The 16,204-nt window shown below is 34.1% G+C and overlaps 1 protein-coding gene across 1 annotated transcript; it reads right to left on the bottom strand.

Annotated features, from left to right (window-relative positions):
• Positions 1-8,387: 8,387 nt before the first annotated feature.
• Positions 8,388-13,261, bottom strand: LOC124833337 (mitogen-activated protein kinase kinase kinase 1-like). Its single transcript, XM_047307796.2, has 8 exons — positions 12,415-13,261; positions 11,173-11,257; positions 11,013-11,075; positions 10,382-10,539; positions 9,946-10,018; positions 9,769-9,828; positions 9,497-9,610; positions 8,388-9,268 (listed from the first exon to the last, which is right to left on the bottom strand). The coding sequence occupies exons 1-8, from the start codon at positions 13,134-13,136 to the stop codon at positions 9,056-9,058; spliced, it is 1,488 nt and encodes a 495-aa protein (XP_047163752.2). The 5' UTR covers positions 13,137-13,261; the 3' UTR covers positions 8,388-9,055.
• Between the last annotated feature and the right edge of the window lie 2,943 nt (positions 13,262-16,204).

The raw sequence follows: 16,204 nt of genomic DNA, 5'->3' as shown, positions 1-16,204 counted from the left end.
CTCTTGTTCAAATACCAACCAAAAACTGTTAATGCCATCAATACTTGATCTTTTGTTCTTCATATATCCATGTTAACTTCTTTTGATTCTCACCACCCTCTTTCTTCACTTTCTAACTTGATCCATGACTGATGTATCACCACTGACATTCCTTCTTGAAACACAAGGCTTCTCTTGAAGACCATAATCCACCGAAGAACTATTTGAAAACAGCTAAACCTCCTTAGTGATCACACCCTAAAATTGATGAAGGAACAACATTATCTCTTCTTCACTTGTGTTTATCATACATTCTGGATTCCCATAACACTTGTTCCCGTCTTTCACTCAACTACACTTGATGCACAACCATCGCTTTCCTTCCCTACTAAGAAATTACTTCACATAAACCTTTAACCAAAGCACTTTTATCACCTCTTCAAATGCCACATAACATAGAAATCTTCAATAACACAAACATTGCCTCTGAACCTCTGAACCAAAGAGTACCATCAACCCTCAAACCAACTTTCTGACATGCTCTGTATCCCACAGTTTCACTGTCTTCTGTAACTCAACATTCAACAACTACTTCTCTCTTGATCAAATTCAGTCGGTAACTCAACACCGCCGCAAAACCACACCCGATGAAAACTAACTTCAACTTAATGTGTAACCTAATATCCCTAAAGCTCTCAATCAACCCAAATTCTCTTATCGTCTCAATAACCGCTTTAGCCGATTATACTACAAACACCCTTTTTCACCTACTTCAAAAATCTTTCTTCTCTTTTCCTAATTCATCATGTTTTCAATACTCTTGCCTTACCTTTTCTTACTAAATTGACTTTCTGATGCGCTTCTTCCTTCGATGCTTGAAGTCTTCCACCTCAAACCAAGATCAAATATTCCTTTTATGCGAGTCACTAATCTTGAAACATCCCTCAAAACTTGACTCTGATGCATCCACTTGTTGAGAATATCTAACCATCTCTTTCTAAGTATCACTAAGTTCAAAACCCTAACAACACTTTAATTCTCCTTAAAGACTTCATTTTCTCTCAACTTGAAAATTCTGCCTTCTACGAAATTGTCCTTAATCTGCTCTATGCTTACACATTTGCTTCTCAAACTCTTCTTCTACTTCATTTCTAGATATTGATTTCCCTTAGTCCACTTCAGAATTCCAATTCCTTTCTTAACTTAAGCTTCAAACCTTCCACCACTTTTCTTCTTAAGATCTCAAACATCCCTAATATACCAAACCATGTTGCCTTCTCAACCATTTGTTACTCTATTACTCACCAACACCTTCCTTTCTCCTGACCTCTGACATTAGTGACACACAAAACCAAACTAATTTCTCAAACCTTGCTACATCAATGCTTACCTAGACTCCTCTTGTACACCTTGTCATATATTATCCTTCGTCTTGGTTCTTGAAACACCTCCAATCGAAAACGATGCTTCTAAACTCCAACATCTTTCCTCATACCTTGTATACCAAAAACTATAATGCTCTAACTTCCAAGCTCTAACACAGCCCATCTCCTTATCTTCGAGGCAAAACTTGTCTCAAAGGCTTTAACCAATTCTAATGAAGATATACATATCAAGTTATCTTCTAATCTGCATTCCTCTACCATTATAGAGCACAGTACACTACCACAAAGGCAAGAACAAGACAAGAAACACTATACAACTGATAACAGTTGAAAAACTGTTATTTTCATGCTTAAAATTGATACTAAAAGCAACCTTTAACACTTAGAAACTAGCTTGGAATCATGCTTTTGTTTATATTTTTGGAAATAAGAGAGTTGGACATGTTTATGCTTGATTTCAGTGTTTTATGCAGGTTTTAAGGTGAATTTGATGAAAGAAGTGAAGAAGGATAGAGATGGAATCAAAAAAGAACTCAAAAAGTGCAAAAGAAGAGAAGCCGCAAGTATCACTCAGCGCCAGTTTACCGCTGAGCGGCACTAATGAACACCCGTCGGCTCCGTTGAGGAGTGAAAATGCAGCTGAGGGGAAGAATTCAATACACGCACTTACCGCTGAGCGACATTATTTTGGGCTTAGGCCCACTTTTCTGTAATATTTTGAATAGTATATAAGCTTTAGAACTTCCTAGGGTTTGTATCTTTGGCAGAGTACGAAGCAAACACTCACTTTTCCACCCTTTGGAGGAAGATCTTGGATGCTAAGGCTACCTACTCATCTTTCTAGGGTTCTATCTTTCACTCTTTCATTGTACTTCATCTAGTTTCACCATGAATATGGTGAACTAAACTTTTCTTGTTGTTGGGGAATCAATGTAATCTTTTGAAGCTCTCGTATATGGAATTTGTGTTAACATCTTATTTGAGATACATGCTTTCTTTCATTAATAGTTAGGGCTTTTCCTCTTTGCTCAAAGCATGCATTGTTTAACTCATTCAATGTCATGATTATTGATTTTGTCGATATGGACACATACGGGGAAGTCTAGATCCGGGGAAATTCTCCCAATAGCATATTGCCTAGACATAAGGATGTGAGGGTTGGTTGCCTTTAAGCTTCTGTGCTTCAGAATTAATTATTAGGGATGCTAGGAATTCTATGAACTCATAATTAAGGATAAGCTTTCTTGCAAGGTGATTTAGAGAGTGACATTAACATTGATGAAAAAAATGATGAATTCCTAAAATATATGAGAGTGGATAAGATGAAATTGATTACCCCAACAACATACTCATCCATATAATTCATTCAGTGTTTGTGTTCTTCTTTCCCATTGATCATCACATGCATACATGTTTACTTTTTGTCTTTTGCATTTGAAACTTACAACAATTTGTTCACAAGTCTTAAATAATCAAGAAATCATATAACTAACTAGGCCGTGAGTCCTTTGGGAGAACGATACTTGGTCTTACCGAGTTTATTACTTGATACGATTCGGTCACACTTGCTGAGGGTTAAACAAATTTTTGGTGCCGTTTTTCGGTGTTCATAAATTTGTCATCAACAACAACACTAGATTCCCAACTCTTTCTTTCACCAAACCTTCAGAATTGAGAAAGGAAAAATCATCTCTGGTAAAAGTCATGAGTGTGCACCCTCATTACTCTTATCAAGACATTTTCTATTATCAAAACTCTCAATTATATACAACTCTACAATCCAGACTTAGAAAGACTTAACAAACCATCTCACATATACTCAATCCTTCACAAGAAAGACACGACAAACCCACAACTCATAGGTCATCCTAAGGACGAATTGCTTTGATATCATTAATGTAACATCCCACTTTTAATAGTAAAATACTACTAAAATAAAATATTACATATATGAAAATTGAATCTTTATAAGAAAATAAACCTATGAAGGATAAGATCTAGACCTGTAGAATCATCTGACTTCCAATTACTTCACTCTCACCTCTTACAGAAACACTTGAAAAGATTGTCTCCCTAAGCCCATACCATTAAAGTGATCATTGCAAAAACAAAACAACACACAATAAACAACACAAAAGCAAGGGTAAGTTAGAATACAAATAATTAAATATATATTAATATATGTTAAACATTCACCTAAGATACACACAACACATCAAACCAAACAAACACTTTATGTATGACCACACTTTGACTTGACCATCCAGATTAATATGAATATTGTATTATGGTAGTTCATGCACTTGTTGTGGTGAAAAGATGGCCCACCCCAAGCTACCACACAAGGTTAGTTCGTTATCACTCGCCTTAGGCCAAGGTAAAGCCCATAGACTAGGACCTCCTGCTATTCTCACGACATGCCTCACCCTTCTCTACTTGAGAATGGTTGACCATTAGAATGTCGGGATGAACTCCAAGATTGAGCTTCCCATATTAATACTTACAATACTTGAAACCACCATTAAGAAGTTCCTCCTTGGAACTCTCTTCCATACATTTGAAACCATTAAGATACTTCACATTCACATAGTACACAAATACATGAGATTACCCATCATACCTTAAAGAAATAAAAACAATCATACAAGTCATTATAAATCAAACTATAACACAATTTCTTTATGGAATCTTGGTACTCACATTTAGGTAAAGAAAACAACTGTGAAACCCTCACCAACACCTCTTGAAGGGTCCAAAAACCTCAGAACAACCTAAAGAACATCATAAATCAATAACCGAAACCCAAAATTTGAAATTCTAAAAACTGAAAAAAAAACGAAAATTTTTTAAGTGATGCTCAGCGCCCCAAAAGGGGCCTGGGCACCAGACACTTGGAACAGGGGCGCTCAAGGGGCACCTAGGGGTTGCTCAACGCTGCACTAGGTTAAAAAATAGGTGTTGAGAAACATTTAAAAACAAACCTCTAACTTGAATTGACCACACAAATCCAAATTGACCTATGAAATCCCAAATTCACTCCTACAAGCTAGCCAAACTCAAATCTATACTTTCTAACCCCATATCAGTTTTCCAACTGCATAACTATGTCCAAATACACTTGCTAGTACACCCTAACACCTCAGATTTCTCACAATCACTCTGTTTCAAGATCTCACCATTCAAAACCTCAAATTGAGCCAAAAATCTCTAAGAACTCACACTCAGATGAAACCAACTGTCCTATACCAAATTTTTCTTATTTAACAACCTAGACAAGTCCTAATGGGTCTTATAACACACTCCCAACTATCCAAAACAGTCAACACCTCTTACTTCCAATTCTCACTACTCAAAACCCCTCTTTTTTCCACTAAAACACTTCAAACCATCAACAATCACTAGTACAAAAATCGTGTACAACATCGAATATTTTGGGCTTTTAACGACGAAATCGCGAACAACGTCATATCACAAGACGTTAAATTAACGTCGAATTTTCTCAATATACGACATTAATGTTAACGTCGAATCTTGTCAATATTCGGCGTTAATTAATTTTTTTTAATTAATTGTTATTCTTTTTTAAAACTCTATGAAACCTGAAAAGTAGAAAAATATCAAATTTCAGTTTTTGGTATTTTATAAAGCATGAACTATAAACATGTAGTGTAGTATCAACAACAAACAACAATAACCAACAACAAACAATAATAACCAACAACAAACAAGTTCAATCAAACAACAACAAACAAGTTCAACCAAGCAACAACAAAAAATAAGTTCAACAAAAAAAACAATAAACAAGTTCAACACATAAGTTCTTCAAAACAAAAACGAAAACTAACATTCAAAAGGTGGGTTCATTGGAATAAAGTTTCGTCACTAGTGAAAGAGAAAGCATAATGCGCCTATGAAAGACAAGAGCACGAAAATAATCGGTTAAAATAAACAAAAATCATACATAAAGTAGTTAATTAACATGCATTTGTATCAAATGAAAGAAAGATTACATTGATGCTCGTCAAACTTCGTTCGAGAAAAGTTTGAGGAGATAAGAGGGTATCGCGCGCTAAGATAAAGTGAATGAATTTTCAATCTTCCGCTCAATTTTTTATTGAATTCACTAACCTTTTGACATCGAATTTAAAAGTCATTCGATGTTTTATATTCTTATACGTTGAATTACAATTCTAAACGACGTTTAATAATTGAATTTATTTACAAAAATGTCACCGCTCATTTTTAACGTTGGCTATTCAGTGGTTAGAAGTTAAACACGTGACGTTATACGTTATTTTTGTACTAGTGAATGAACCCCAATCTTTGCTCCATATCAGTTTTCAACCATCTAACTCTTCTAACATGTCCCAATTAACAACATAACAGTGCTAGGCCAGTTGTCATCTCACTCTAATACCAAATTCTCAATTTCACTTACCAAAACTTCTCTTTAAAGCTTGAAACTAAGTAATTCACTGTCAATTACTCCAACTACTTTAAGATCACCATTTAAACCACAATACAACCTCCAAACACGTAATTATAATAGTAAAACAATCTAAACATATCACACCAAGTATTCAAACATCAAACCACCTTAGATCATCATTTAAACTCAAACATCACTACAACAACCAATACAAATACATGCAATTCATTTTATACTACATAAATATATTAAATTTAGATCAACACAATAATCTAAAACAAGTTCTAGCTTCCTTTACCTCACAAGAAACAACCCCAACTCAAATAAGGCTCAGCTGATTACTTGAACCGCAAGGAATACCTAAACGAACCTACGAAACACCAAAATTGAAAATGGACAGAGTCCTTACAACTCTAGATGAACCAAGAACAAGTAGGAGATGTAGGATTACACATGCAACAGTACCAGATTCTTCTAAAATAGATTTGGAACGGAAGGGAAAAGTGAGTCGAAACTTACTTGCTTTATTCTTGAAATTGATCGGATAGGAATGTAGACCTTGTCGTCATGGTCGATGAGGCACTTCCTGATCGTCAAAGAGATGACTCAAGAGTTAGAATCTTAAAGAGAAGGTAGAGAACTCTAGAAAAGTGATTTCTAGAAAGATTATACGTTTTAAAATAATGAAACTCGTTTATAGCAAAACTATTTAACATTAAAATAGTCGAATCTCATTATTATATATATATATATATATATATATATATATATATATATATATATATATGATAATAAGACAAGAATGAGAGCTTACTAGAAAAATAACGGTTTTTCTTTTATGTAACATAAATTCAATAGCTTTAATTAAAATGTGATAATTTAATTTCATTCTTGTTGGAACACACATACACCAATGTATGAGTATTCACATATTTATAATATACGAAAATTAAAAATTAACTAAAATAAATTATAATATATATTTATATAGGTCATATGTTAAGAAATGAACTTTAAGCCTAATTCAACCTACAAAATCAGTTTGTAAGGTGAGATTTTCACCCATTGGCTTTATCTCTAGTCGATGTGAAACTTCCAACACACCCCTTCACGCGGAGGTATATACATCTCGAGCGTGAGACTAAACATTAATGGATGGTCTGGTAAGAGCCCGATAACGGGTGAAACAATATGCCCAATAAATAATAAATATCGTTAGGATAGACTCTAACTATAACTCTGATAGTATGTTAAGAAGTAGACTTTAAGTCGAACTTAACCTCACAAAATCGGCTTGTAAAGATGAGGTTTGCACCCACTTATATATTATAATTTGGCCTTATCTTTGGTCGATGTGGGGCTTCCAACACACCCCCTCACGCCGAGGTATATAGACATCACTTGAGCATAAAACTAGACATTAATGGGTGGTCGAGTAGAGGCCCGATAGCGAGTGGAACAACATGCCCAACAAATAACAAATAGCTAGGATAGACTCTAATATAGCTTTGATACCATGTTAAGAAGTGGACTTTAAGCCTAACTCAACCCTACAAAATCGATTTGTAAGGTAAAGTTTACATCCACTTATATATTATAAATTGACTTTATCTCTAATCGACATGGAACTTCCAACATCATAATAAAAAAATATATAAATGATAGGTTTTACATCTTAACATGGATTATCTCATTAAAAAAAAGTGTAACTGAGTGAACTTAAGCAAATGTTGTCATTATAACGTAATATTCTTCCGCGTTGACCGGAATGCGCTGTCTTTGTTCCTTCACTCTCCAAACACTTCTTTACTTCCTTTCTATCCAACCCAAATTCCCAACTCGAATTTTGATATTATTATATAATCATAAAAGCTTTCTACTTATATACTCTCTACAAATGTTAATATAACTCCATCCATATTAATTTTCGTGAAAGAAAAAATAGACACAATTTTACATATTATGTGAAAATGTCACGATTCATTATCTTTTACACCCTTATGGATACATAAACCTTCGGATGTAGCTGCAAATAGTGAAAGGAGAAAAGGAAATTAAAAAGAAGTAGCTAATTTAACTTGAAGATACAGTATGCTACTTTCCGTAAAATACTATTGTAATTTTTAATAGTTGAAACTTTTTCTACGCGTAGCCAAAATGTTAGAAATCCTGAATTTCACAAATTTGTCAAATTGTGGCACTAGCTTGTTTTGGTCTTTCCCTACCAATGACTAGCAAGTCAACACATCCAATATTTATTGTGTTTGCAACTACCATACTTCCCACTACAAACACCACCAAACTTATACAACATTTTTCTTTTCTTTCAAAGTTTGCAACTTGTGAGAGTTGACACTTGACATTGGTAATTACAAGTATGAAAGTAAGTCATTACAACTCCTTTAACTTGGCTCACCACAAATGGAGTTAAAAATATTAATTTAATCATATTCACTCTCTCATGAATTGCAAATTTTAAAATCCAACTTAACCTACCATTTTAATTCTCTTAACTTAAACTCATTTTACGTGATGATTAAGTGAACAATTTCTTTTGATACATATAAATAAAAGTTTACACAGACACCCCTAGGTAATTATCAAAATTTGATATACATCTAGAAATAGCCACATATAACAAAAATATTACACGTGTCATCATTTTACAAAAGAGTATAAATACAAGTGGGTGGGGAGAGTGGTGCTGCAATTATGTACTGCTTAATTGTTCTAAGAAAAAAAAGTGGAAAATTTCTACTTTAATTGTTGCTCTATCATAGCACAATGCTTGCACCTGCCCCTTTCCCATCTATTTACATGTTGATAGGATGAGTAGAGAATGAGGTGGTGATGTACAATTTTTCCGCAAGAACATGAGCTCCTGATAGAATCTAGTGAGTAGGTGCAACAGGATCAGATGACCAACAACTGTACTTGGCCATAGCAACGTTATAGTGGGCACTTCTCAATACTCCATTTCCCAATTTAGTAAGAGATCCACATTGTTGGATTACAGAGCCGTTGCTCTCTCATTTTGCATAGAGGTCAAACTTATGCCTCTGTGAGACTCTGATAATGATGCATTCTCCCTCCATGAATTCAACATGGGATCAACATTCAAGACAGAGAGTTGTTAGGTGCAACTGTAGATCTGCAAACCCATTAAACTTTTCCTGGACATTCCACCAGTAGACCCAAGATGAGTATGGATAAACTTGAACTTCGCAGTGCCAGTTTCGATAGTCATTTAGAACTCTAATAATTATGACCGATACATTTTCCTTTGAGGAGAAGCAAAACTTAAGGGAGACAGTAATGTTCTCCTTAGAAATGGGTGATCCAATAGCTGAGCTGCAGTTGGACGTTTATTTGGGTTAATTTGTAAGCATTCACGAATGAAATCTTGGGCATCCTTAGATAAATAATCCGGAATGCTTGGAAGTTCACCCTTGCCAATCCGAAATAATGCTTGCATCTGTTGCGACAGAAAAGACATTTAGATACAGTATTACCAGCTATCCAATTGCCTAGCGCAGTAACCAACTAAACTAAAATCCTGAATATCCACACATGATTGGAAGGAGTGAAAAACTAAGGAGGGTAAATACAGTCTCTATAAATCAATATTAATGAAAAATAGGAAAGTAACAAACTTAAGATTATGAACGATAACTTAAGAAGTGCTGTTATTTATAATACATACTCCTTCCAAATCCGAATAAGGAGGCTGGCGTGTCAACATCTCCAAAACTGTACACCCTAAGCTCCATATGTCGGCGGCTAACCCGTAACCACTTTGGTCCCTTAAGTTAACAACCTGTCACACAAAAAGCTCACCAGTATAAACATTCATTTGCCAGTTCACTGAAGCATATCTCAGAAATCACAAATGATGAATCTGCACTCTGGCACATTTGGAATATGTACGACAGACTAAAACTGAATTAGATAAACGATAAAAGTGCAGAGGCAAACCTCAGGGGCCATCCAGTAAGGGGAGCCTTTGCTTGATCTAACATCATTAAATTTTGTTGCCTGAGAAGGTTAAAGACCAGAAAAATATAAATTAAATTATTACAATTTACAAGTAACATATTTAGATTGTGCAAGATTAGAAGCTTAAAAGAGAAATTTAGCTTTGTTTAAGGTTACCTTTGCCAACCCAAAATCTGCAAGCTTGACTGCCCCACTTACATCAACCAGTATATTAGCACACTTGATGTCCCTTTAAAATTCAATATTTGAATTGAAATATTCAGAATATAGCAAATCAAGGGCAATTCAAGATATTTCAGAAGTGAATTTCCAAGCACTGCGTCCAACTTTCTCCAAGTTACTCTTCTTACACATCCCCATTTCACTTTGAAACTTTTAAATTCTTAGATTAAGTTGTAATAAGTTCTTAAAATGGGTTTTTCCCTGTAATATTATAAACGAAACAAAAACATGTTGACCCTTTTCCACAAATCACTTTTAACATCATTAATCCAACCATAAAACTTACTCATGGAACTCAATCAAATGATAGTTTTGTTATCATAGGCACAATTATTGCTCAGTATCATGATAGGAAATTCATCCAAGTTACCTGTGGACCACATTATGATCATGAAGATACTTCAAGCCACATAAAATCTGCCTTGTGTATGCAGAAACTTGGGAATCGTTTAAACGATATTTTTGATAGAGACTTGATAATGATCCTTTTGACATAAGCTCAAGGAAGATATATAGTTTACTTTTGTCCTGCAAAATATTAAATTCAAATGTAAATAACAAAGAGAATCAATAAAAGCATAAGAAAAATAATTCATTTAAAAATACAACAAAAAATTTAGTAAATCCCTAATTTACTCTATGAAAAATAATTAGAACGCCCGACTTGGTCTACAAAAGCTTAGTGACATACTGACATTAAACTGATTGGGGAATGAAACATTTTATGTTTTTCTGCATTTCATGTACGATTCCAAAAGAACGTTATATCTCATTCCCTCTTTTTTGTAACATAATGGTCTCATTTCCTCCTTCCACATACATATCAGTAGGAAAAAAGCAATTTGTTAGACTTGCCACAATTCCCAAGATGCTTAATGAACAAAGTGATTTTCAGACAAGTATATGCTTATTTACCCAAGTGATGGAAACGCAAATGTTCTTCCTAGAATTCATAATCTTTCAGAATAAAAGAGACTTGCTTCCTAGAAAACACAGCATACCTTGTCCGAGCCATAATATCGAACTATGTTTTTATGCTCAAACTTACTCAAAAGAGATATTTCCTGAAAGGAAGGCCAGAGACATCATATATAAGAATACTTCCATATAAGAATTAATGATTAAATCATAAGTCTTGATGAAAATCTCGGGTGCCCCAACCTGCTGAAGTTGGAAAATGCTCTGTTTTCCCTGATTACCTTCATCCAGCAAAGACACCTCCTTTACCGCAAAAAAGAATCCCTCACTACAGGAAAAGAAAATGAAAATGTTAACACTAAAAACAATGTAAACTATAAAACTAAAAAACTGGACCTCTGGATGGTCTGTTGGAAACAAGTTTGATAATAAAATAATTGGGATAATAAAATAATTGGATTCTTTGTTTCCGATATAAGATTCCACTGCGGTATCTGCCACAAATAAATTTTGCAAACCAAATCCTACAGACGGCCAGCACAAAGATAGAGCTGACACACCATTAAACCAGGTAAACCTACTTTCCAACATATTTAAGTCCTCCTTAATCCTTAGATAATTTCCAAACAGTCTCCTGTCCCAATTTTGGCACCAATAGTTGTGGTTTATCATATGCCAACTATAAAGAGTCACATTTCTAAACGGAGATAAGCAACAAACTCACTAGGAGGTCGTATCAAGTTATAAGAACTTCTAAAAGCTGACCAACTTATCAAAAGTGCATCTTAAGAAAAAGCTAAGCTGAACCAAAAATAGCCATTTGGTGATTAATTACTATACAATAGATATCTATCCTTGCATGGTTAGTCAAATTCTCTAAGGGGGTTTATTGAGTGAAGTGTTTTCCTATATCTCTTGTCGAGTGGAATCTCCAATACAACCCCTAGTGTGAAACTAGGAGAAGCTCAATAGTGAATGAAAGTATAAACTCAACAAACTTTACTAAGATAGATTCTGAAAACTATCATTCCATCTTAACTAAAGCGAAATTTAAGTCTAACTAATCATATAAAATTGATTTTAAGATTTACACCCATTTATATACTAATTTGGGCATATTTTATTCACTATAACTTGACCATATATGTAGTGGGATCTCCATCACAACTCTTGCAAATACAATTAAGCATGAAATGGTGCGCAAGAATTTATGAGCAATTATAAGATTTCATCTATAATATTTTCTGACTGGTGAACATTCTCTGCAAATTGAATGCAACCCTAGCGCAAAAATGGTATTTAAATCATGTCAACAACCATAAAGAAACTAAGGTCATCAGGGTTTCCTTGAAAGTGGAAGTTAGTCCAAACAACACCGACAAAAACCTACTACCCCAAACGGATATTAGAAGAAGGGTTTAACCCAAGTCATTAAATAAGCCACCAACTAATAAAAGAGTGAAGTACAAAAAAGGAAACACTTACTCAGTGAAGCCTTCATAGACGGTCCCGAAAGACCCATTTCCCAAGACGTCACCTTTTTGCCAGGATGAGAAAGTCTGTCTGAACCACTCAAAGGAAAAGGAGGAAACAAAAGGCACAACCAGCTCATCCGGGGCGGCGGAATTAGAAACCGAACTAACCCTCTCGCCGCCAATGTCACTGTCATCATCGTGGGAAGTGGTGAAGGAACCTGAATCGGTGAAAAGCACGCTCCTTTCTCCATTCCTCAACCTGCCGACACTACCCCTACCCGCGTCATGCTCCCCGGAGGACCAAGGGGAGGAACCCATAACGGAAACGTGAACTGAAGCGACATCGTCTTGGAGGGTAGTCGCAGAAGTAGTGGTGACGGAAAGAGGGTGGATCTCGGTAGAAGAGTGGATAAGCGCGTTAGGGGTAGGGGTGGGCCCGGGGGCTTTGGAAGAAGCAACGCGGGCCTTGCGGGCTTCCCAGTCTGCTGTTGGGATGGCGAAGTCTTCCGGGCCGGACAGACCCAAGGTCTGGAAGATGCGGTCGAACTCGCCCTCGATGCCGAATAGGCGGAAGCTGGTTTGGCGATCGAAATGCGAGGAAGAAGAGGTTGAAGAAGGAGACGGCGGAGACGGTGGTGGTTGGTAATTAAAGCCCTTTTTGGCGTTGAGGCGCTGCAACCGCGGCTGAGCCTGAGCCTGAGCCTGCTTCTTGGTCCGACGCCTCCACTCCATTGGTTCAGATGCTCCCAACTGAAAACGAATCTCCTCACCCAATTGATATTCCTCTACTTCTCTCTCTTCTTTTCCTTTTTAATTATTTTATTTCTTTCTATTTTTTATGGTCTTTCAGTCTTCTTTTTCTTTTATTATTATAATGAATAAACCAATCATACTGTTTTTATACCCTTTCTTTTGGCTTTATCTAGTTCCATTTTTACTCGCAACACTTTTTTTCTAAATCATAGTTTAGCTTTTTCAATTTTATTATTTTCTTCTTAATTATTCAGCCAATTCATGTAAACTAAAGATTTTAACAAAATCACGATTAATAAATACAAATATAATGTATATGTTCATATTTTCAACACGTTGCATGCATTTAATCTTTTTATCTATACCTTCTTCATTAATTACTTCGAAATTTAATGCGAAACATAACAACATCTATTTATTTCAGTTCTGATCGAAATTAACTTCACGACCTATTTGGTCGAGTCTTTACATAAACTGTTTTCAAGAAAAGGAATAAAAGTAAAATCATTAATTTATAAACTAAAATTAACTAATTGGTAAAAGTAGTTTATATATTTTTAATTTTAACTTATGAAAAAAAACATCTATAAAAAACGGATAAATAAGCTGCCTCAAAAAGTTCTATCAGTAGGGACTCTTAGGAAAAAAATTAAATAATTTCTAGTAAACTTACACAGTAATTATAATTTGTAGATGTATAATTTACTTTGAAACCACTTTTTTTATTAAAGAAAAAAGCTCAAGCAAACATACCCTTAATTTTAAAAAAAAAGTGATTATTTTTATCATGAATCACACAAATGAGAAACTATTTTTGTTTAAACTTCACCAATCACATCAAACTTAACTCTTGGAATGCAATTGTTATAAAAGAAAAATGTTTAGCATTGTGAATGGTGTTATGTCATTGAATTTGGAGAATGAGAAGTCAAATAAAAAAGGGGTAATGTTTGAAATTTACGATATTTAGAGTTTCTTTGAAATTAGCATATGATAAACAAGAAATTAGCTGGATTTGGACGCATATGCAAAAGGATGTTTCCTCGATGATGGAAGGAAGCAGTGGCAGCCAGCGAAAAAACAGAAGAAAAAGCTTCTGAGTCTCTTTGTCACTATCTTCTTTTCTGGATACAAGTCAAGGACATGTTCTTGTTTATTTTAATTAATAAATTTTCTGTTTGTTTTTGTATTATATACTGAATTTTTAAATTTATATTAAACAGGACGTGTCTAATAAAATAATTTTTAATTTTAAGAATGTGGGAATTGTGAGTTTACGTCATGTAATTATATATAAAGTGTCAAAACATTAAAATAAATACTAATTCCTGATGATATAATTATTTTAAAAATATGAATTTGTTTTTGAATTTTGTGTTTATGGAACTTTCACTCCACCAATTTTTGTAATTGTATAATTTTAGCGTTTCAAATTTTAATAATCGATGGAAGTCAATTTAAAAACACTTTTTATATTATCGAGGTCTCATGACTAAATCTAGAACTTATAATGAAATGAGATTTATAAGTTTGAAGATAAAGCAAGTTTATGGTGAATTAGAAACTATATTACAAAGAATCACTTTTTTACAAGTGGACGAAGACTCTTGGATTGATATAATATAAAAAGGAAAACTTACAAAACAATAAATATTTACGGGACGGTGCTTATTTAGAATAGTAAGTTAATATCATTTTCTACTTTTATTTATGTAATTTTCAAATGATGTCATGATTTAATGTTTTTTTTATGGTAAATGGGAAATGAATGTGTAGTGAGATGATCGGTGGAAATATATTAATTGTCTTGAGGATTATCTAGTTTGACATACAAATTGGAATCTATTTTAATCTTTATATCATTCTTTTTGTTGTTTTCAATATGATCCATAAATTATATTTATATTATTTCACATCAGAATTCAATTCTTTGAAATGCAAGTGTTATCTTATCATTTTTGTTTTTTTTTCTTCGACGCTAATAAATACATATACTATACTAATGTTATTACTAAGTATATTGATCTTCATTTCTTACATTTATATATTTATATGAAAACTAAAGTTTTAAATTGAAAAAAATATATATAAAAAGAAAAAGTGAAACTGGTAGTGTTTAACAAAAAAGAAAAGAAAATTTGTGAAATTCTTATTAACAAAATTTTAATTCATCACATATTCTTATGTACAAAAATAATAATTTTTTGATTGTATATCTTTATGTCCTCTGTTATGCTAAATACTCTTATTTGATCTTGACTCATTAAATATAATATTGAATTCCCTATGTTATTTTATTGTTTCGTGTTTCTAAAGTTATAACTTTAAAAATTCTCCATTATTTTTAGTAGTGCAGAATCATCCTTAAATTTTCTTTTAAGAGTTCATAATAATGTGATATTAGCAAAGGTAAGTAGTAAGGTAACTAAAGATTACTTGATTGAGACATGAATGGTTTAAAATATATTATTTGAATATAAATATGTGAGAGAGTGATAGTATAAGGATTATTTTTTAAAAAATTAATTTTGTAGGATCAATTGAGAGGTGAGAAGGAGTGAGAGATGTTAAACTTAAATTTTTCATAAGGTGATTCAAAATCAATTTAAGACTTTAAATGCAAGACTAGATCATTTACTATCGGTCGGGTTTGTGTGACCTTGCTAAAATACTCCTGATTATATTGAAGACTTGTAGATGCTAGAGATCGGACGGGCGAACACTATTCAAAGCGCTTCAAAATAAAGACCGGTTGGGCTTTGCTCCAAGTAGGCGACCGTTGGAGCTGGACGAACGTTGGAGCTGGACGAACGTTGAAGCTGGCGGACGGCTCTTGTAACGGACAAGTGTTGAAGCCTGGTCGGACGTATCTCGCTCTCCCTCCTTCTCCAAGCCGGGTGGGGGTATACTTGTTAAAGGTGCTCCGACGCTTAAGTCAGTAAAATGACTAAACGGTTATGAAGGATGCAAGTAATGCATAATATGTAGCGTGGGCAATCTGTCCGAAATCATACCTAGAACTCTTATTTATACTGGTTGTAATGGGC

Source organism: Vigna umbellata, chromosome 1 (assembly GCF_029865625.1).
Source record: "Vigna umbellata cultivar VRB3 chromosome 1, Vumbellata_1.0, whole genome shotgun sequence".
Classification (NCBI taxonomy): domain Eukaryota; kingdom Viridiplantae; phylum Streptophyta; class Magnoliopsida; order Fabales; family Fabaceae; genus Vigna; species Vigna umbellata.
This window is presented reverse-complemented; position numbering and strand designations above follow the sequence as displayed.

Bases quoted from the DNA above. Each gene is read 5' to 3' on its own strand.
- LOC124833337 (XM_047307796.2), bottom strand. From the start codon at position 13,136: ATGGAGTGGAGGCGTCGGACCAAGAAGCAGGCTCAGGCTCAGGCTCAG. The intron at 11,076-11,172 runs GTTGGGGCACCC...CCTTCCTTTCAG, and splicing joins GCATTTTCCAACTTCAGCAG to GAAATATCTCTTTTGAGTAA. The intron at 9,611-9,768 runs GTTTGCCTCTGC...TTTGTGTGACAG, and splicing joins CTTACTGGATGGCCCCTGAG to GTTGTTAACTTAAGGGACCA.